General features: G+C 61.4%; 1 protein-coding gene across 3 annotated transcripts in view; it reads left to right on the top strand.

Moving 5' to 3' along the window:
- The window catches only part of ADGRL1 (adhesion G protein-coupled receptor L1), a 41,632-nt gene that overhangs the window by 8,625 nt on the left and 13,084 nt on the right, over positions 1-19,923 (top strand). Inside the window, exons 2-5 of one of the 3 annotated variants that reach the window (XM_030302094.1) lie at positions 7,943-8,107; positions 11,043-11,256; positions 14,358-14,467; positions 18,219-18,233. In XM_030302094.1, coding sequence (XP_030157954.1) covers positions 8,038-8,107; positions 11,043-11,256; positions 14,358-14,467; positions 18,219-18,233 — 409 coding nt within the window. In that variant the 5' untranslated portion in view covers positions 7,943-8,037. Of the gene's footprint in view, positions 1-7,942; positions 8,108-11,042; positions 11,257-14,357; positions 14,468-18,218; positions 18,234-19,923 lie in introns of those variants that run through there. The other 2 variants (XM_030302101.1, XM_030302118.1) reach the window with 2 other exon arrangements.

The raw sequence follows: 19,923 nt of genomic DNA, 5'->3' as shown, positions 1-19,923 counted from the left end.
AAGGTCCTGAGGTGGGACCACGCCTGATGTTCTCCTCCAGGAAATGGGGGGGCTGAGCGAGCAAGGAGAGCGGAAGGAGGTGAGGGCAGGGGTGGGATGGAGCGTGCAGGGCCTTGTGGGCCCCGGGGAAGGACATGGGCTTTTGTTCCCAGCGAGGTGGGAGTCCTAGAGGGTTCTGAGCAGAGGAGTGTGCCCGACTCAGGTGCTCACGGGCACCCTCTGGTCACTGTGGGAGGAACAGGCTGCGGGCAGCGATGGCCCGAGACCTGAGAGGCCGAGGCAGGGCTGCCCAGGGGACAGGCGATGGGGCTGGACCAGTGAGGGCCGAGGAGTGGGAAGAGAGCAGATTCTGCAGGAGGGGCCGCGGGAGCTGCTGGGGTTGGAAGTGGGGTGAGAAGAGGAGAGGGGTCTGGGATGAGCACCCGGGAGGCCTGGGCTGCCCTCTGGGGAGATGGTGAGATATGGGGCCGGGGTGGGAGGCTTTGGGAGGACCCTGCCCTCTCTGAGCCCGCAGCGTCCTGCCCAGGGGAGGGCTGTGTGCTCGGCGCTGTCTGGGTACTCGCTCCACCTCTGCGAGGTCGAGCTGTTAGTCCCGAGTTGAGACGGGAAATGGGCTCTCAGGGGCAAAGAGCTGAGCCTGAGGCCACACCAGATTCAGACCCTGGAGCCTGGCCCTTGTACCTTCCCCTGGGGGCCTGCTGCTTCTTTACGCTGCCAGGCCTGAGGGCTTCCTGGAGGAGGCAGGTCTGTGGAGCTGGGCTCTCAGGCTGCTGGATTTGGGGCGAGAGGCAGGAGATTCCTGTGGAGGGGCAGGGCCACGAGGGGCCCTGAGCTCCTCACCTCCCTGCTTGGTGTCCCCCCCAGGCATTCAGACTCCCACCTACTCGAGGAGAGGGTTGCCATGGCAACTGCACTCTAGGGCAGACTAGAGGCGCCCCCTCTTCTCCAGCAGCTGGTTCTCCTCCTGTCACCCTCCCCTGCCCCGTTTCAGGGCACCCGAGGACAGAGCCTGGGCCGTGTCACCCACTCTCAGGACCCCCGCCGCACCCCTCCCCCTCGACTCAACCCTGACGTGGGGCTCAGGAGCAAACAGGCAGGTGTGGGACTGGTGCACTGCCCACATGACCTGGGGGTTGGACATGCCTGGGGTCTGGTCCACCTTGCGGCGTGAGGGCAGCAGGCCCTGTGTCCCACGCACTGAAGTAGGGTCACCCAAGTCTGCGGAGGCTTGAGGTGGGGACAGACGCAGGTGCAGGCTCATCTGGCCCCGTGGGTGCAGCACGTCTGGGTGTGCCCAGCTCTGGGGGTGCCATCACACAGAAGCGGTGGGTCCCGGAGAAGGGGGCTGTCCCGGCCACCACAGTCTCCCCAGCCGAGCCTCGGGGGCCAGCCTGCCTGGGTTCAGAGTCCCTTGAGCAGTGGGGTGCCCCTGGGACCTCACTTTCCCCATCTGTACCATGTGGGTGCGTGCCCCCCCCCACCCGCCCTCCCCGTGTACTAAGCTCTCAAAAGGACCAAACGCGCCGTGTGTATACGGTGCCTGGGATGGGGCACAGAGGTGTCAGCTGCTGTCCCTGGCGTCACAGGAGGGTCTGGGACTGGCGATCCCAGAGTTTGTGCCAGGCTCTCTGAGGCTGTGCGACTCAGCCCTGCCCCCGTCTCTGTCCCCCACCCGCCCCCATGTGTCCTGACCCCCCGGGGGTGCGTCTGCCAGAGCTGCTGTGACCGACCGACCGAGTACCCCAGACTGGCAGGCTTTCACCACGGAAACTTATTATCCAAGTGCCGGAGGCCAGACGTCCAAGGTCAAAGTGTGGGCTCGGTGGGTTCCTTGTGGAGGCTCTGAGGGAGCGTCTGTCCCGTGCCTCTCCCGTGGCTTCTGGGGGTTCTGGGGCACGCCTTGGCGATCATCCCGATCCCTGCCTCTGTCCTCCCCTGCTGTATGCCACGCGTCTGCATCTACGTCTCGATATCCCCTTTTCCATAAAGACACCAGCCATGCTGGGTGAAGGCTCATCCTAACGACCTCATTTTAACTTGATTACCCGTTATTTATTTACTTATTTATTTTTATATTTATTTATTTATTTTTAATTTTTTTTAACGTTTATTTATTTTTGAGACAGAGAGAGACAGAGCATGAACGGGGGAGGGGCAGAGAGAGAGGGAGACACAGAATCCGAAGCAGGCCCCGGGCTCTGAGCTGTCAGCACAGAGCCCAATGCGGGGCTCGAGCTCATGGACCGTGAGATCGTGACCTGAGCTGAAGTCGGCCGCCCAACCGACTGAGCCACCCAGGCGCCCCTATATTTATTTTTGAGAGAGAGAGAGAGAGAGAGAGAGAGAGACAGAATCCAAAGCAGGTTCCAGGCTCTGAGCCATCAGCACAGAGCCCGACGCGGGGCTCGAACTCACAGACTATGAGATCATGGCCTGAGCCGAAGTCGGATGCTTAACCGGCTGTGCCACCAGGCACCCCAACTTGATTACCTTTTATTTTTTTTTTTTTAATTTTTTTTTTCAACGTTTATTTATTTTTGGGACAGAGAGAGACAGAGCATGAACGGGGGAGGGGCAGAGAGAGAGGGAGACACAGAATCGGAAACAGGCTCCAGGCTCTGAGCCGTTAGCACAGAGCCCGACGCGGGGCTTGAACTCACGGACCGCGAGATCGTGACCTGGCTGAAGTCGGACGCTTAACCGACTGCGCCACCCAGGCGCCCCCTTGATTACCTTTTAAAAGACCAAGTCAGGTCCCATTCTGAGGTGCTGGGGGATAGGATTCCAACATACCTTTTTCTTGCTGGTGGGGGGCGGGCAGTTCATAACACCCCCGTCCGAAGGCCCCAGGGATGTTCAGGCTCAGGCCTCCTGGGACATGGCTCCCCCCTCCCCACGTCTGGCCTTGCCTCCCCGCTTAGGTGGGCGCCGGGTGGCAGGCCGGGTGGGCACACAGGCCAGGAAGGGAGGGCAGGGGACAGTAGTCACAGTGCCCGGCTCCTCCTACTCCAGCCCTGAGCTGGGGCCTGTCCTGGGAGTGCCTGGGCTTTCTGGGGAGTGGCCTTCAGGGAGTGGGGGGCAGCCTGAAGGGAACGCTCTGTGTGGCCCTCAGGCAATGGTGCCCAGGCCCCCAGGTCACAAGCCCCCACCTCTGTCCCCTGGCATTCGTTGGGTGAGCATCTGCGTGAGGACCTACTGTGTATCTCCGTGCCGGAGGTGGCCTGGGGGGCTTGCACTTTCCTGGGGGTGTGAAGGAAACCCACGAGGAGACAAGCGAGGTCTTGAGGCAGTGACGCGATCGGTGGCGACGGTAGTGACAGCTGCTGCAGGGGACGCTCCTCAGTCACTGTGTGCCAGCCGCGGCCCCGAGTGTCTCACGCGCATGAACTCCTCCTGCCAACGCGGCTGCCCTGGGCGGTTTCCTGTCTCACCCAGAGGACCTTACGGGATGGCGGGGGGGGGGGCGCGGGGGGGGGGGGCCTGGGCGGGCAGGCACCAAGTGCACACAGCCCGAACGGACCAGAGGCCCACCTGCCTCTCCGAGGAGGGCACATCTGAACTGCGATCTAAGGGACACAGGCCGGGGCCACCTGGTGGGATTCTGCGTTGTCTCAGGGATCGTGGAGCGGGAGACACTGTCAAGAGTGACAAGATGTCTGTAAGAGGAAAAGGACCCCTCTCTGGGACTCATAGAGGCTCAGTCGGTTTGGCTCCAGTCGTGATCTCACTGTTTCATGAGTTCAAGTCCTGCGTCAGCCTCCCTGTTGTCCGCGCAGAGCCTGTTTGGATCCTTTCTCTCTCTCTCTCTCTCTCTCTCTCTCTCTCTCTGTCTCTGCCCCTCCCCTGTTGGTGCTCTTTCTCTCTCTCTCAAAAATAAACAAACATTTTTAAAAAAGAGATCCCTCTCTGGAAACAACCCAGGCATCCCCAAACAAGATGTGGTCCATCCTCGTAATGGAATATTATTCAGCCCCAAAGAGGGATGAGGGGCTGACACAGGCTACAGTGTGGATGAGCCTGAGGGACACCATGCTGAGTGACACAAGTTAGCCACAGGGGGATACATCCTGTGCGATTCCTCTCAGATGAGGTCCCCAGAGGAGTCAGTCGTAGAGGCAGAAGGTAGATTGGTCGTCGCCAGGGGCGGGGGCTAGCAGTGACCCCTAACGAGGACAGAGTCTCTGTTTGGGGTGATGACAGGGTTTTGGAAATAGACCGTGGTGGCGATGGTGGCACAGCACTGAGAATGTAATTAACACCATTGAATTATACACGTAAAAACGGTTAAAATGACACATTTTATGTTACATGTCTGTTACACTGTAATTTTTTTTTCCACGTTTATTTATTTTTGGGACAGAGAGAGACAGAGCATGAACGGGGGAGGGGCAGAGAGAGAGGGAGACACAGAATCGGAAACAGGCTCCAGGCTCTGAGCCATCAGCCCAGAGCCCGACGCGGGGCTCGAACTCACGGACCGCGAGATCGTGACCTGGCTGAAGTCAGAGGCTTAACCGACTGCGCCACCCAGGCGCCCCTACACCGTAATTTTTTAAAGGCCCCTCTGGCTGCCCGTGGGGAGCCCAGAGTGTGGGAGCCAGAGGGGTTGGAGGCTGCTAGGGGGAGGCCAGGGCTGTCCGGAGAGCGGCTGCTGGGGTGTCCTAACTCCTGAACTGGATGTCAGGGCGAAGGAAAGAGGAACCAAGGATTTTGACTCCCTGGGTTTCAGCCCAGGGACCCGGGGGGATGGTGGGCCCATGGACTAATATGGGGGGTGGGGTTGTTTTGGTCTGGTCAGGCTGGGAGACCCGAGGGAGGTGTAGACGGTGAGGAGAGAAGCAGGGCTGGCGCTCCAGTGTGGCAGTCTTGGGGGAGGCTAGTTGAGTCCCCCAAGGAGTGTGGGTGGGGGAGAGGCCTGGGGACCCCACCTGGGGTTCCAGCGCCTGGGTCCTGGGTGCAGCCCTTGGGGGTGGGAGCCACCTCGCTCAGATGCATGCCCCCTGTGTTCTGATTCTGCTGTGCTGTGGACAGCACCCTTCGATGGGTCCCAGGCTGGCCTGTCCCATGCGTAGACTGTTGTCCTGACCAGAACCCCTCAGACGGAAGCGGGGTGGGGGAGGGGACAGCCGGCTCAGGTTCACACCACTCGTGAATGGCAGAGTTGGATCCAGACCTAGGTGGGTTGGCTGCCCACCCCCCCCCCCCCCCGGAGCCTGGCGTCCAGCAGCCTTTCTAGTATTAACCAGCCGCTAACTAGTTTAAGTCCCTCAGGGAGAACCAGGGAGGGAAGTGTCCATTGGGGTCACAGTTTCTCCTGAGCCTGATCATGGCTAGGAGATGGGGGGGGGGGGGGGGGGGAATGAGGAAGCCCCTGCTGCCCACAATGTAACATAAAACACTGTGAGGGGGCGCTTGGGTGGCTCCGTTGGTTAAGTGTCCAACTTCAGCTCAGGTCAGGATCTCACAGTTTGTGGGTTCGAGCCCCGTGTCGGGCTCTGTGCTGACAACCCAGAGCCTGGAGCCTGCTTCGGATTCTGTGTCTCCGTCTGTCTCTGCCCCTGCCCCACTCACGCTCTGTCTCTCTCTCTCAAAAATAAACATTAAAAAAAATTTTTTTTTTAATAAAATAAAATGCTGTGAAATGAACCCAAAGCGCAGGCCCTGTCCAGTCGGGGTTGTGGGGTGAGGCAGTAGAGGGGAGACTTCCTGAAGGCTGGGGATAGGGAGGGCTCAGGTATGGAGGGCTGTGCTGTGAAATTCCTGCCCATCTCGCGAGAGGAGTCTGAGGCCCAGAAGGGGCCGTCCTGCCCGTGAGCGCGCCGCCCTGACCTTTATAATTCTTGAGAACCTGTGCCCTCAAGGAGCTTCTGGTCTAGTAGGGAAGGTTGACAGCAGACCTGCCGGCGTAAAAAGGTAATTTCGGGTGTGGTCGAAAGCTGTACGTCAAAAACGGGGCAGAAGGATGGCAAGTGGGAGCAGCAGGAACGTTTGGGGAGGTCGGGGTGGGTTGTTCTGCCCGCCTGGCCTCGGAGTTGAGCTCCGAGCCGAGAAAAGCCATAGCAGGTGTATGGGGAACCGGGGAGAGCGTTCCAGGCAGAGAGTGGGGGGCGGGGCGGGTTGCAGAGCAGGGTGACCAGTGGCCTCTAGGCCCTGCTGAGGAACGCCAGCCCCAGTGGAGAGCGGAGGGGAGGGTTAATAGGCAGATGACGTCATTCAGGGATCCCTTAGCCCTGAGTGGAGGGCAGGCGTGGAGGCGGATGGCGGCTTGGTCCCGGACGGTGGCACCGGGGGCCACAAGCGGGCAGGTTGGTGAGGTGCTTTGGAGGCAGAGTTCTAGGGACTTGCCGATGGAGCTTATGAAGGGGAGGGCTGGGGCGGGGTGAGGAATCGAGGTGGATTCCCAAGTTTGGGGTCTGAGATGCAACAAATGCTCATCGCTGTGTGCCAGGCCTGTTCCAGAAGCCGGGGCTAGGGCTGAGCAAAACAACCCAGCGTCCCGTCCCGTGTCTGTGCAGGAGCTCTACCATACAGGAAGTAAATAGTTACATTTGAACAAAAGCCTAAAGGAGGTGAGAGGGAGCAGCCTTGTGGGTAACTGGTGGGCAGTCTAAGATACATGTGGAGGAACTGACAAGCGCAAAGGCCCTGGGGCAGGGCTTGGCGTGCTCAGGGAATAGCTGGAGGCGGGAGTGGCCTGAGCAGAAATGGGGTCAGGGAGCTAACTGGGCTGGTGGATAGGCTTTCACTTGGTGGGGGGAGAGACAGTAGTTGGGGCTCTGTTGAGAGATTCCAAACCGAAAATGAGAGCCGTGGTAGGTATCAGTTGGTCGATGGCATTGAAAGTGTGGGACAGATTGGGGATGACAGTGTGGGAGAAGACTGAGTGGGTGTTCACACACTGGGGAGCCAGTTAAAACATGGGGTGCTGGCCCTCCCCCGAGAATGAGTGTTTCTAGAAGTTCCTGGCCAGGCTGGCGCCCCTGGGCCAGGGCCGCCCTTGAGAACCATGGTGTAGATAGAGCAAAGGGCCAAGAGTAGAGATCTGGGTTTGCAGCTCTGAGAGCATCGGGGAGACCGAGGTGGCAAGAGGGAGGAGCGGCCCAGAGGGGAAGGAGTGGGTCAGAACCAAGCCCTGTGGCCAGGGACGGGCAGAAGGGTGGGAGGGTTGCAGGGAAGGGCACACGATGCCAGCTTCCCCCTCCCTGGCTCCCCAGGGGGCTGCACACCCCTCCCTCCCTCCCCCCCCCCCACCCCACCGCCTGTCTCCAGCTAACCTCGAGGGTCCCCCAGAGGGGAAAAAGGGGACTCGGTTGTCCCTGGTCCCGATCTGTGGCGCCAGCCAGCTGGATTCTAATTAGCTACCAGAGCTGGAGAGACAGGAAGCAAGGGCTGGGGGCGGGGCCTGGACTCCTGCCCAAGACTGGGAGGCTAGTGAAGCAAGTCAAGGCCAGGATGCCTGGGTACCCGGCCCCTGCCCCCATGCTGTGCCGGGTGGGGAAGCTAGGTGGGGGAGACAAGAGGGCAGGGTTGGGGGTTGGGGATGGAGAAGAAGCTTCCAGAAGGTCTTTATCCCCCGTGACATCCCAGTGAGCCGCCCTTGCTACCTGAGGGGCACTGTCAGACCACGGGAGGTTCGTCCAGGAGGTTCCCTTTGGTTCAAGGTGCCCAGATGGGCGGGTCTGGCTGCCGGGGGTGGGGGTGAGGGTGGGCAGTGGAGTTAGCAGTGTAAGCCAGAGGTTCCGGGGGGCCGGTCAGCCTCTGGCCCAAGGGTGCGGCTTCAGTCAGACACAGCTGGCTCGAGAGAGGTCCCTTGACCGGCCCGTCTGGGGACTCTGGGGTGGAAGGCCTCGGCCACCGGCAAGGAGAGGGGACCAGCCCAAGCGCACCTCCTCCTGCGTCTGCTGGGGCCTCGCTCCCGCCTCACTCTCCCTCTTCTCCCCAGGCTGGTGGGCCAGGCCGTGGTGCCCACCTGCTGATGCGGGGCAAGGCCCCCCGCACAGGACACTGAGAGCCCCGGACCCGCCCCTGGCCGCCGCCATGGCCCGCCTGGCCGCTGTGCTGTGGAGTCTCTGCATCACCGCCGTCCTGGTCACCTCGGCCACCCAAGGTAGGTGCCTCTGGGGCTGGGGAGGGGCCAGCCTCCGGAATGCAGCTGGGCGGGCAGATGACAAGGTGCAGGACCTCCCAGCCACTTGGTAAAGCACTGCAGTCCCCACCTCGCTCCAGACCTCAGCGGAACGAAGCCGGAGGAGGACTTGGTAATTGCACCCCCTGGCACCACGGAGGGCTCCCCGGACCAGCCCCTCACCCCCAAAGCCCGGGGAAGCCGGGGGTCCTAGAACCTGGGACGCGGGCTGTGGCCTCCTGGGACCGGGACGGGCCTTCCTGGTGAGCCGCTACTCCTCTGTCTTGCGTGTGTGGCTTTCTCTGTGATTACATCTCGGAGGCCCTCACTGGGAAGAAGGCTTAATTAAAGCATGCCCGCTGACGTTTATTTAAAAACAACTAATTACCCGGCTCGGCCCTATGCCGGCCCCAGGATCCTGCACATGCGACAATTAGTGCCCCGAGCCCGCCTGCCCATCTTCACCAATTACTCAATTATGGTCCCCGTGGCAGGCCTAGGCGGGGGCAAGGGCAGGGCAAGGGGAGAGGCAGAAAGCAGGGGCCCGCTGGCCTTGTCCCTAGCCCGGGGGCCTGCCCCCAGCCGGCACCCCCTCAGCGCTGTCTGGAGAGCACTGTTGGCACACTTTGTGCCCCAGGGTCCCCTCCTGGAGCCCAATACTCAAGAAAGCCACAAAGGTGGAGGGGGCCTTACTCAGCCAGGCCCCAGGGCCTTGGCACCGCTCCGGCCAGCTGGCACCCTCTGCTCCCCTGATGCCCACGTTCTCTGCCCGTCCAGGTCCTGCCCCACAGCCCCAGCTGGGCCGGGAGGGGCCGCTCCCACCCCCAGACCCATCTGAGCCAGCCTCCACCCCCGGCCTCCCTCCCGGGCCCGGGAAGGACTAAAATTAGCTGTGAAAGCAGATGGTGCTAGAGGAACACATGTAATACTTTCCCCCGAGTGAGACTCAACTCACCCCAAAAAACCCCGGGGGCCTAGCTGCCATCTCCCTCGGGCCTCCCACCCGACGCTGGAAGGACAGGTCTCTGAAAGGCACTCCCACCCTCGTGCACCGGTTTTCTCCTGACCCACGAGCCACAGTCCCCACATCGGGCCCGTGGGTCGCTCCGTGCATCCACGCCTCCCTCCAGCCCCTGGCGAGGCCTGGCGGAGCCCAGCGTCTGAGTAGGTGGCTGCCCCGGCAGGTGTCGGCCACGCGGAGCCCACTCTGTCCCGCAGAGTCTGGCTGCTTCGGTAATCCCACCGGTGGTGGGACTCAGCACCCGCCGCCTCGCCACATACCGCTTGCCCTTGTCGCAGCCCCTCAGCGGTGCCTTGAGGCGGGAGCGGCGGCTCCTCGGAGAAGGATCTGGGGCCACGGAGGTGGTCCGTTACTGGGCCAGGCCGTCAGCCGGGGATTTAAACCCCCTGGGTCCTCACACGGCACAGGATGGGCAAGGACGTGTGACAGTGCGACCCCACGGGGAGCTGACCCTCCCCACACAGGGCACCGCGCTCAGTGCTTCCTTCAGGAACATTCTCTAGTGCACTGAGTCCTCGAAGTACATTCCTGGGCTGTCAGTGCCGATCTTACAGGTCGGAACCTGAGGCCCGAGGAGGCTAAAGCTGTGGCTGTCCGAACTGAGCACGTGTCGGAACCGTTGGTGGGCACACAGGTCCGAGGCTCCTGGTATCACCCCCGACATCCTGATACAGCAGGCCTGGGCAGGGGGGCAGAATCTGCCTTCTTAAGCAGCCACCACGGGACGTCGGTGCCACCGACCCCCAGGCCATGCCGTGAGAGGCTCTGGCCCATCAGCCGAGAAGTGGCAAAGCCAGGCTCGGCGGTGTCCTCCCCGACAGGAGAGCACTTCCTCCCACACCATCTCTCCTGTTTGCGTGGCGCGGTGCGAGGTTAGGGGAGCACCCAAGACCTCCCTCACTTCCGACTCCAACTGCAAGTTCGGGAGTTCCTTAGACCACCCTCAGACATGATGATTCACTAGAAGCGTATTCCAGAATGCTGTCGTGCTCACGGTGACAGCTTCTTACAGCCGACGGATGCAGAGGAAATCCGCCAAAGGAAGCGGTGTGTGGGGCAGCGTCCGGGAAGTTTCCGTGCCCAGGGCTCGCGGTTCGCCCCCTCCCCACGGAGTGGTCACGCGTGCTGTGCGACAACACGCATGGTGCCCTGCCAACGTGGGACGCTCCCCGGGCCCCGCTGTCCAGAGCCTTCACTGGGGCTCAGTCATGTAGATGCGGGGGACCCCCCGCAGCACTGGCCTCAGTCTCCCACCCTTCCAGAGGTCCACTGACACCCCAAAACTCCCACCCTAGATCACGTCCTTACTGTGCTCTCTTGCTAGGCCTGCTGTAACAACGTACCGCAGAACTTGGTGGCTTGAAACAGCAGAAGTTTATTGTCTTGCAGTTTCTAGAGGCTTTAAGTTCAAGATCAAGTTGTCAGGGGGGCTGGCTCCTTCCAAGGGCCGTGAGGGAAGGAGCTGTTCCCGCTCTTTCCTGGGCTCGTGGCTGGCTGTCTTCCCTCTGTCTCTGTGTCCACATTTCCCCTCTTGATAAAGACAGTGGTCATACTGGGGCAGGGCCTACCTTAACAGGCTCGGCTCATCTTAACTTGATGGCCTGTTTCAAATTTGGTCACATCCTGAGGTACGAGGGAGGAGGACGGGAGGACACAACTCAGCCCAAAACAGTGCAGACTGTCTGACCTGGCCCGAGGCCCCCAGGTCAACAAAGACACTCATCGGGCGGGACGCTCCGGGTGCTTGGAGGCACTTCCCCAGGAGCCGAGGGCAGAGGCCTCACTACGCGGCTGGGCACGTTGGGAAGCCCGTTTTGCAGATGAAAGAACTGAGGTTCCTGGATGCAGCCCAAGCTGGAGGTGGGACCTCCTCAGCAGGGTCTTCCCTCCCCGTAGGCCTGAGCCGGGCTGGGCTCCCGTTCGGGCTGATGCGCCGGGAGCTGGCGTGCGAAGGCTATCCCATTGAGCTGCGGTGCCCAGGCAGCGACGTCATCATGGTGGAGAACGCCAACTATGGGCGCACAGACGACAAGATCTGTGACGCCGACCCTTTCCAGATGGAGAACGTGCAGTGCTACCTGCCTGATGCCTTCAAGATCATGTCACAGAGGTGAGAGGCCCCGGCCCCACCGGGCTCCTGGGAGGAGGGGTGGGGACAGTCCCTGGGGTCCCTGGATAAACACCCCCCTGGTCAGGGCACCCTGTCCACGCCTTCAGTCCTCCTTCCGTGCGTTCTGCACGGGTTTCCTGAGCACCTACTAGGTGCCAGGTCCCGTGCAAACAGCCGGTAAGACCCGGCCCGTCTTCCCCACCAGCCTCCAGAAGCCCATCCCGAGACTAGTCGGGGGGGAAGGGGCAGTCTTGCAGTGTAAACGCAAGAGCAGGACAGGGTGAAGGTGTCACAGGCTCCGAGGGAGAGCCCAGAGGTCACTCAGGCTTCCCCAAGGAGGTGAAGCCTGAACACAGATGACAGAAGCACACGTGAGTGTAAGAGAAAGCGAGTGCTTGAGTGTGCAAGACTGTGTGTGAGTGTGACAGGTCTGCCAAAGCCTTTCTTACACCTGCTGCAGAAGTGCAGTTAGAGCTGGTCGGCTCCTGCTTCAAACCACGCCCACACTTGACCGCTGCTTCCGTGGCCACAGCTCCCCCTGGGGTTGCCCTGTCTCGCCCGCTGCCGTCTGTTTCCCCCGCCCCGCAGCAGCCAGAGGGTACCTGTGAGCACCCCCCTCACTCAGAGCGAAAGCCTGTCTTCCCCGAGGCCCACGAGGCCCTGCGCTCTGTGCCTTGTGCCCCTCTCCCGGCCCTCACCCTCTCCACGCGCCCCCTCGCTCACTCGGCTCCGGCTGCCCTGCCTGCTCCTGACATACATCAGGCATCGTCTGCCACGGGCCTCCTCTGGGTCTTGGCACTGGCTGTTCCCCCTGCCGGGAATGCTGTTCCCTGACACCCGCACGGCTCCTCCCTCCCCTCCTCCGTAGATTTTCTCACCTAATGCTCCTCTTGGTGAGGCCCGTTTGACCACCCTAAGATCACTGCCCCCACCCCACTTCCTAGCTCCTTCCCTGCTTTGTCTTCTAGCCCTGACCTCTAGCCACAGTTCTGTAGAACAGAATAGTTCCCTCTGTTATTGTGTTCGTTTTGTCTTTGCCCCATGGGGACAGGGCGTTGTGTCTGTCACTGCTGTCCCCAGCCAGATACAGAGGCATTCACTGAGTTTTTGCTAAATGCCCGAGAGGGCATAAGGTTCACTCCAGGATCCAGAGCACAGAACTGAAGAAGGGGAGGAGGGCTGGGGCCAGCTCGGCAGCCTCTTGAATGTTGGCAGAAGATTCTAGAATAAGTCATGGGGCGGGGTCACTGAGAGCCTCCAGAGACTTTTGGGCAGGGCATGGGCGCGGGCAGGTGGCTCTGACCGGTGGGCCAGGCTGGAGCCACCTCGTTCCCTCCCTCCCACCTTTTCTCTCTCAAACGTGCACCCCCTCCAGCGGTCCTGCCCCCCCTTCCCTCTCTGACACCCTGCATGGTGTCAACCTTGGCTTAGGCTGCGCCCCATCCTCCTTGGGGATCCCTTTCCTCCCACCTCCCGCCTCCAAGTTTCTCACTGCCCACTTCGTTCGTTCAGCGCCGGCCTCGGCGTCTGTGGTGTTCTCCCCGGCCCGGGTTCTCACTTCCAAAAGCGGGGACGCTGTGCGGTGTGGTTACTGGGGCCCAGGGAGCGAGAGGCCGTTGCTCTGCCCTCTTGAAACCTGGAGGCTCCTCGAACTGCTTAGGGCTGACAGCCCCCGGAGCAAGTACAGTGGCCTAAACAAGACGGGAGGCGAGAAGGCCACCCGCCTCCCGCTGTCTCGGTGCCTCCCTGCACCCATCCCGTTTGAAGGCCACCGTGGGCCCTTTGCCACCTCCTGGGCACGGCCAGCTGCAGGGGGAGGCTGGGACCTGCGGTCTCCGACCCCTTTCTCTTCCGGACAGTGAGGTGACGTTCACGTATCGCCGTCCGTCATCTTAAAGCGGACAATTCGGTGCTATTTAATACGTGCGCCACCACCCCTGTCTGGTTCCGGAACATCTCCATACCCCCGAAGGGCAACCCCATCCAGTCACTGCCCCCCCCCCGCCCCCAGCCACTCGACACCACCTGCTTTCTGTCTCTCTGGATTTGCCTGCTCCGGACGTTTCATAGAGAGAGAATCTGAGACGTGGCCTCTTGGGTCTGACTTCTTTTGCTCAGTACAGCGTTGCCGGGGTTCAGCCACACGGTGGCGCACCGGACCTTTTTTCTTTTTATTTTTATGGCCAAATAATGTTCCACGACACGGACCGACCACATTTGGCTCATCCGTTCATCCGTCAGCGGACAGTGGGGCTGTTCCCCCACTTTGGCTCTCGCGACAGCGGTCCTGCTGTGAACGTACAAGCAGTTGTTTGAGCGCCCGCTTCCGGGTCTTTGGGAACACGGCTAGTAGGGGTGCAGTTGCCGGGTCCTGGGCAACCCTCTCCTTAACCTTCCGAGGCCAGTGGTCTGTGTTTTGAGCCAGGGGGATGAGGTGGGTGGGAGTGAGCAGATTCGTTAGTTAATGATCTTGGTTGGAGAGACAGCAGAGGAGAAACCTCGTTTTGTCGTTAGGGAGTCCCCTCATGTGCTAGCTGGGCTCCCGGGCAGTGGGTGGGGACTCCCGAGTCCCCTCGGGGAACTGAGAGGGGCTTCCGCACGAGGCCGAGAGACTGCCCGTGTCCTACCTGCACGTGGTCACAGCGGCGCCGTCCAAAGGCCGAGACACGTACGCCTAAGACGTGGCCTGAGGTGGACGCAGACAGGCGCCGTGAGCGTCTCATTAGCAGCACTTTGGTGGAGACGCCACCTCGTCCCCGCACGTGTGGCCTCGCGTCTTATGGTCAATTCGGGAAAAACGCCAAGGATGTAACGGCGGGCGTGACCCTCCGATGGGATGAAAATGGCGAAGGGCTGCCGGGGAAGCAGTTTCTGGGGTGCAGCTCTGGCCCAGCCCTGAGGCTGAGAACAGAAGAAACCTGTGTGGTGGGAAAGAGAGAGCAGGCAGGAAACGGGACACGATGCCCACACAAGGCCACCGGCCCTGGTCGCCAGAGTTTCTTCTCAGCCTGGGGGGGGGCGCGTTCCTCTCCCGGCCCTAGATGCCGCACCCCCCCCAGTTCTAGGCCTGTCTTATCTCAGCTCCTTGTCTCTTCTCTCAGGTGTAACAACCGCACCCAGTGCGTGGTGGTTGCCGGCTCTGACGCCTTTCCCGACCCCTGTCCTGGGACCTACAAGTACCTGGAGGTGCAGTACGACTGTGTCCCCTACAGTGAGTCATCTTGTTCCTTGTGCGGACACGGGCCCTTCCCCCTCCCAGAAGCAAGCGAGGAGGAGACACCTTGACTTACACACACACACACACACACACACACACACACACAGACACGCACAGGGCCAAGTCGGGACCAGGTACTTGGGGGACAGCCGGGCCTGCTCCCTCCCTCACACATTTTCTTCTCCCAGCCCCTCTGTCCACACTCGGTACCTGCCCCACCCCCACCCCCACCCCCACCCTCACAGACTTTGTCCCCATCCCCAGGGCACCTTCCCCACCTCTTGTTACTCTGGCCCATTAGCCCTGCTCCTGCACATGCCCCTCGCTCACTTCACACTTCAAGGCCAGAACTCTGGCCGGTGCACTTATCAGTCTCCTTTTCCCTGGGCCTGGGCCTTGCTGCCCTCCAGCCTCTCTGCCTCCTTCCTCCTCTCACATCTCTTCCTTTCCTGACCCCCCCTTACACGCCTGCTCTTCCCTCTCACTCACTCCATTTCCTTTCTCAACTCCCTCTCCTCTTTCTCGTCGCCCTCACTTCTCACATACTCCTAGTCCTGCCCCTTCCCAGTCCTGGAAGCTGGACTCCAAACCCATAGAGAGGCAGACCACCGTCTGAGGCCTGGCGGCAGATCTGGTTCGAAGGACTAGGGGCATCTTCCTCAGCTACTATCTCTTGGTTAGTTTGCCCATTACCATGGTAGCACTTCCTGTCTGCAAGGGAAGTGCTGCCATGTTGGACTAGAGTGCCCCCCCCCCCCCCCCCCCCGCCCAGGAAGCCTGAGGAGGGTGATCTGGGGAGCCAGGGGCCTGGCTTTCTTGCCTCTGGCCAAAGGGAGCAAACAAAGACAGGGTCTCTCCTCCTCAGCGCTCTGCTCTTAACGTGGCCCTTCTTTCCTGCCCTCACTCTCCCTTCCCTTCTCCCCATCATCCATTCCCCTCCTCTCCCTGCCAGCTTCATGTAGCCAACCTGGAGGTAGGGCCTCCGGGCAGATGGGGGAGGAGGCAGGGCCACCAGAGTGTCAGAGACTGGGGGGCAGGGGCAGGGGAGCAGGAGGCCCTGTGACTCTCCCTCCTCTGCCCTCCCACCCCAGCCGTCCCCCTCAACCTTTGATTTCTCCTCGCAGGTGATGGCGTACAGGCCGGGGGAAACAGGATCACCTATGTGCTTCCATAACCTTCTTTTACTCCTCACCCTTTCCTTTCAGCAACGGAGGCCTCCAGCCGCCACCTGAGGGGGACGCCCATCTATCTTTGAAGCCTCCCCACAGCACTGGGGACACTGCCCATCCGCCCCCGTGGCTGGGGCAGCAGGGAAGGAAGGCGGGAGGCTGGGAGCATTGCACAGCAGGGAAATCAGGCTGGGTTTGCGGCTCAGCCTGGTTCTTGGATTTTCTGACTCTGAAACTTGAGCACGTGACTTAACTTCTCTGAGCTGCGGCCAAAGGAGGCGAGAGTCCAGGAGACGGTCGGTGTGTGTGAAACGCCTGACCCGAGGCTGGCCGCAGAGCTGGCTCCCTGTGGCAGGTGCGGGTGTAAACTCCCCCAGGGCAGAGGCTTCGTCTTCATGCCCCAGCGCCCAGACCCGAGCCTGGTTCAGGATGTGCTCAGCAAGGGTTCGGGTGCCCTTCCGAGCCAGCTTAGCCTGCACCTTCGTCTGTGATGGCGGGAGGGGCCCCTTCCCAGGGATGCGGCCAGCAGTAGACAGAATGTGGGTGAAGCGCCTCATGCGCCCCACGCCATAGGTGTCAGAGAAACGGTGCCCGCTTCTGCCAGCTGCTCCGTGGCCTCAGTTGTGTCCTTTCACTTCACTGAGCCTCAGCTTCCCCATCCGCAGACAGGGCTCTTGAAAAACTACCTGGGAAGTTCCCAGCACAGCTCCTGGCACTTAGTCGCTTACCAAGTGCTAGGTACTTGGTAGTCGTTGCTTCTGTTGTGGCCACTTGTAGCGACTTTTACCAGTTAACATTACTGCCGTTGGTAATCAAAACCAAAAGTAATGACCAGTGACGAACACAGCTCCTCCTGAGGTAGGTGAGATAAAGGGCAGGAAAAGAAGACCTTGATCCAAGTCGAGTCCAAAGCAAGCGCACGCCACGTGGGTGAAGAAGCAGGAAAACAGTTACGCAGCATAGGGAGGAAAGAGGCCTACGGGCCTCCTGAAGCTGGCCGCCCCCGGCCCCCGAGGGTGGGCCAGGGGGCACGGCCCCCAGAGACCTGGATGGCCCAAGCGTGGGCAGCTCCGGCCTGGGGGAGAGAGCTAGCCTGAGCCCCGGGGGAGGCAGGACGCGCAGGGAATGTGTCTGGGACACGTGGGGCCGTGTGTGCCCTCGACAGGCAGGGCCCAGGGGTGTGGGGGTGTAGCTCCTGGTTCCAGAAGAAGCGGGGACTGCAGTTAACAAGGTGAGGGTAGCTAGGCCAGAGAACAGGAAGGCGGGCACTCACTCGTCCCGCGATGTTCCTGTTCGCTGAGCACTTCCTGTGTGCCAGGCCCTGGATGAGGCGCTGGGAAGGAAGCCAAACACTCCCCTGGGGACTCCCTGCTTGTGCCTGTAGAGAGGCGGCAGGGGAGCAAGGCCCCGGCCAGAAGTTCCTGAGGGGCCAGGGACACAGAGCCTGAAGGGGGGCAGCCTGGGCAGCCATCTGGCCCTGGGCTTCAGAGGCTGGGGTGACCCCAGTGCTGGTGCGGGCGAGTCAGGGGTGGGTGTAGGGGCCACCGTGGGGAGGGGGCAGTGGGTGTGTGGGACTCCCCCCCACCACACACACACACACAAACACACACACATCCAGACAGGCCCGACTAACGCTGGATTTGCCTTGCAGCTGAGCACATTCTAACCGTGCCCCTTCCTCCCCTAGGTGCGCCCGCCCACCGGGCAGCAGACAGGGAGCTCCTGGCTCCCGGGCCCCCGGGGGTGGGGGGGCTGGGCAGACAAACGGAGCCACAGGCTTGCCCCGGGGGAGCTGGGGAGCGTGGGAGCGTGTCTGTGCCCCCACCTGCTGTCTGTGATGTTCCCCCACCCCAGCCTCTTCCTTCTCTGCCTCTGTCTCCCCCACCCGGCTCTCCGAGGCCCAGGGGCTCTGCCTGTCTGCCTCTCCGTCACTCTGTGTTCCACTCTGCCGCCCTCTCTCTCTGTGTTGGCTTCTTCTGGGTTGCGAGGGCTTGGGGGAGCTCGGCTGGACTCTAGCACGGCCAGCACAGAAAGGGAAGGAGCTCAGCATGCTCTCTCAGCTGGGGGCGCCCAGGCCCCTGGAGGCACTGAACCCCCTCCCCCTGGGCCCCTGGTTCTAGCAGGAGGGCAGCAGGCAGGGTGTGAGGGGACCCGTGTGGCTCTTCCCCACCCCCTCGCCCCTGGTGCTCCCCTAACCAGAGCCTACCTTCCAGCTGAAGCTACCCCCTCCCCAACCCCCACTGCACCGAGGGTGCTCCCACCCATCTGAGGGCTCCGTCCACCTGCCTGTTTGTACACACACCCCCCCCCCCGTGTCTCTCTTGGTCTCTGTCCTCGCGTGTCTCCCCCTCCCTGTGACTGTCTCCCCCGACACCCTCCCCAGAGGAAGGGACTTGGGGGCGGGGGCTGAGCTGATGCTACGTTTCGGGGTTGGGGAACCAGGATGAGGAAAGAAAGGAAAAGGGGGCATGTTGCCAGATAAGAAACGAAAGCAATTTAATCTTTTTTTTTCTCTTTTTTTTCTTGCACATTTTTTTTCAATTTGTTTTCTCTCTCTCTTCCGATGCTTAAAGTAGAAGTGGAGCAGAAAGGTAAACGCACTGTTACCAATGCTAACCCCTAACTCACACTTTGTTCTTACCTGTACCATACTTATGTGACCCGCCCTCCCCTCTCAGCCCCTTCTTCTCCCCACCCCCCACCCCGGGTGTCCTCCCGGTGGGGCCAGCCCTGGTGCCGCCACGGGCGACTCCACCCTCCAGACACCCGAGGAAGCTCCTCTCTGAGCACGGGCAGGACCTTCTGTCTCTCTCTCTCTCTCTCTCTCTCTCTCTCTCTCTTTCTCTCTCTGCCTCTTTTTCTCTCTTTCTGTCTCTCCCTGTCCCTCCTCCCTCGTCCCAGCCCTTGCAGGGGGGACCTGGCCTTCTCTCATACTTATTTTGCCTCCTTCAGGAGAAGTGTGTAAGCATCCAGGGCGGGAGGGGAGGGAGGGACCCCCTTGTCTGGCTCCCAGCTGGGGGCAGAGTGCATCGGGTCTCTCTCCTTTTCTTCCTGCCCCAACTTTTGTAACACGTGTCTGGCTCAGGGGAGGCGGGATGGAGGGGACACCTTTGTTTTCCTTTGGGGGAGCAGATTCCTTCTATCTCTCGGGCTCCTGGTGGCATAAGTTCCTTCTGGTTTGGCGTTTCCAAGGCCCAGAGCTGTTTTGGAGCACGGAGCACCAGTTTCCCCCACCCCCAACCCCCATCCTTGACCAGCCGGGGGCCCAGCCCTGGGGAGGGATGTCAGCTGTCCCCAGCCCTGGGAGGGCAGTCTGCCAAATTGGGGGGGAAGGGGTGGGGGTGGGCCTCGCTGTGGGGGGGAGCGCGGGGTGGGGGAACGTTTTCTCTGGTTCTGAAACACTTGCAAAGCTGCAGTCAGGGTTTCTTCTGGGCTGTTTTGGTTAGAGGACCAGGGAGAGGGGGGTTGGGGGAGGTACAGGCCTGGTCTGGGGACTTCCGTGAGCACCGTAATTTCTTGCAGGGTTAACCTTCAGCAGGGGAAGGGGAAAACTCCAAGGTGGGGTGGAGCTCTCTGGCCTTTGGTGTTGGGGGGGGGTGGGGGGGGCACACTGCCGCCGAAGAACCTCGAGGGTGGGTGGGATATTGCAGATGGCCCAGCGCTCCCCTGAATTTTGGGGGGAAATGACAGCTTTGAGGTTGGCCGCGGGCGAGCCATCCTTTCGGGGTCGCTTTTTGCCTTGAAATTACGGTGGTCTGTGGAGCATCCCTTTGAGGAAGGTGGGGCGGGGTCCCTCCGAGCTGCTCCCCTCCCCCTGCCCTCCCCCACCTCAGAGAGGCCTGGGCACCCAGCCCAGGCCCCCGACCCTCACTGCCCCGCCACTCTCTCCCTCTCTCTCCCTGAGACACTCTTCTTACAGGCCCGGTGGTGGTTTGGACCCTGCAACCCTGGATCTTTTCTCTTCAAGGGGGGGGGGGGTGGGGGGGGCGGGGGGGAGGGGGGAGGGAAGAGGAGGTGTTGGGAGCTTGGTGCTGGGGAGGGGTCCTTGCTGTCAAAGGCCCCAGGCAGACCCTTCCTCATCTTCTCCCCCTTCCCCGGGGTAACCTCTAACCACGTTTTCCTCCTCCACACCCTTCTGACCAGGTCAGGCTCTGAGGCCTCCCACCGCCCCCCCCCACACACACACAGACACATCTGCTCAGGGGCCACAGAGCTGGCAGGGGTCCTGGCTTGGGGAGAGGGGAGACCTGGGCACAGAGGAAAAAGCTGGAGGCCAGGTGT

Source organism: Lynx canadensis, chromosome A2, assembly GCF_007474595.2.
Source record: "Lynx canadensis isolate LIC74 chromosome A2, mLynCan4.pri.v2, whole genome shotgun sequence".
NCBI classification, from domain to species: Eukaryota; Metazoa; Chordata; class Mammalia; order Carnivora; family Felidae; genus Lynx; species Lynx canadensis.
Note: the sequence above shows the minus strand (reverse complement) of the source record. Positions and strands in the feature narration are given on the sequence as shown.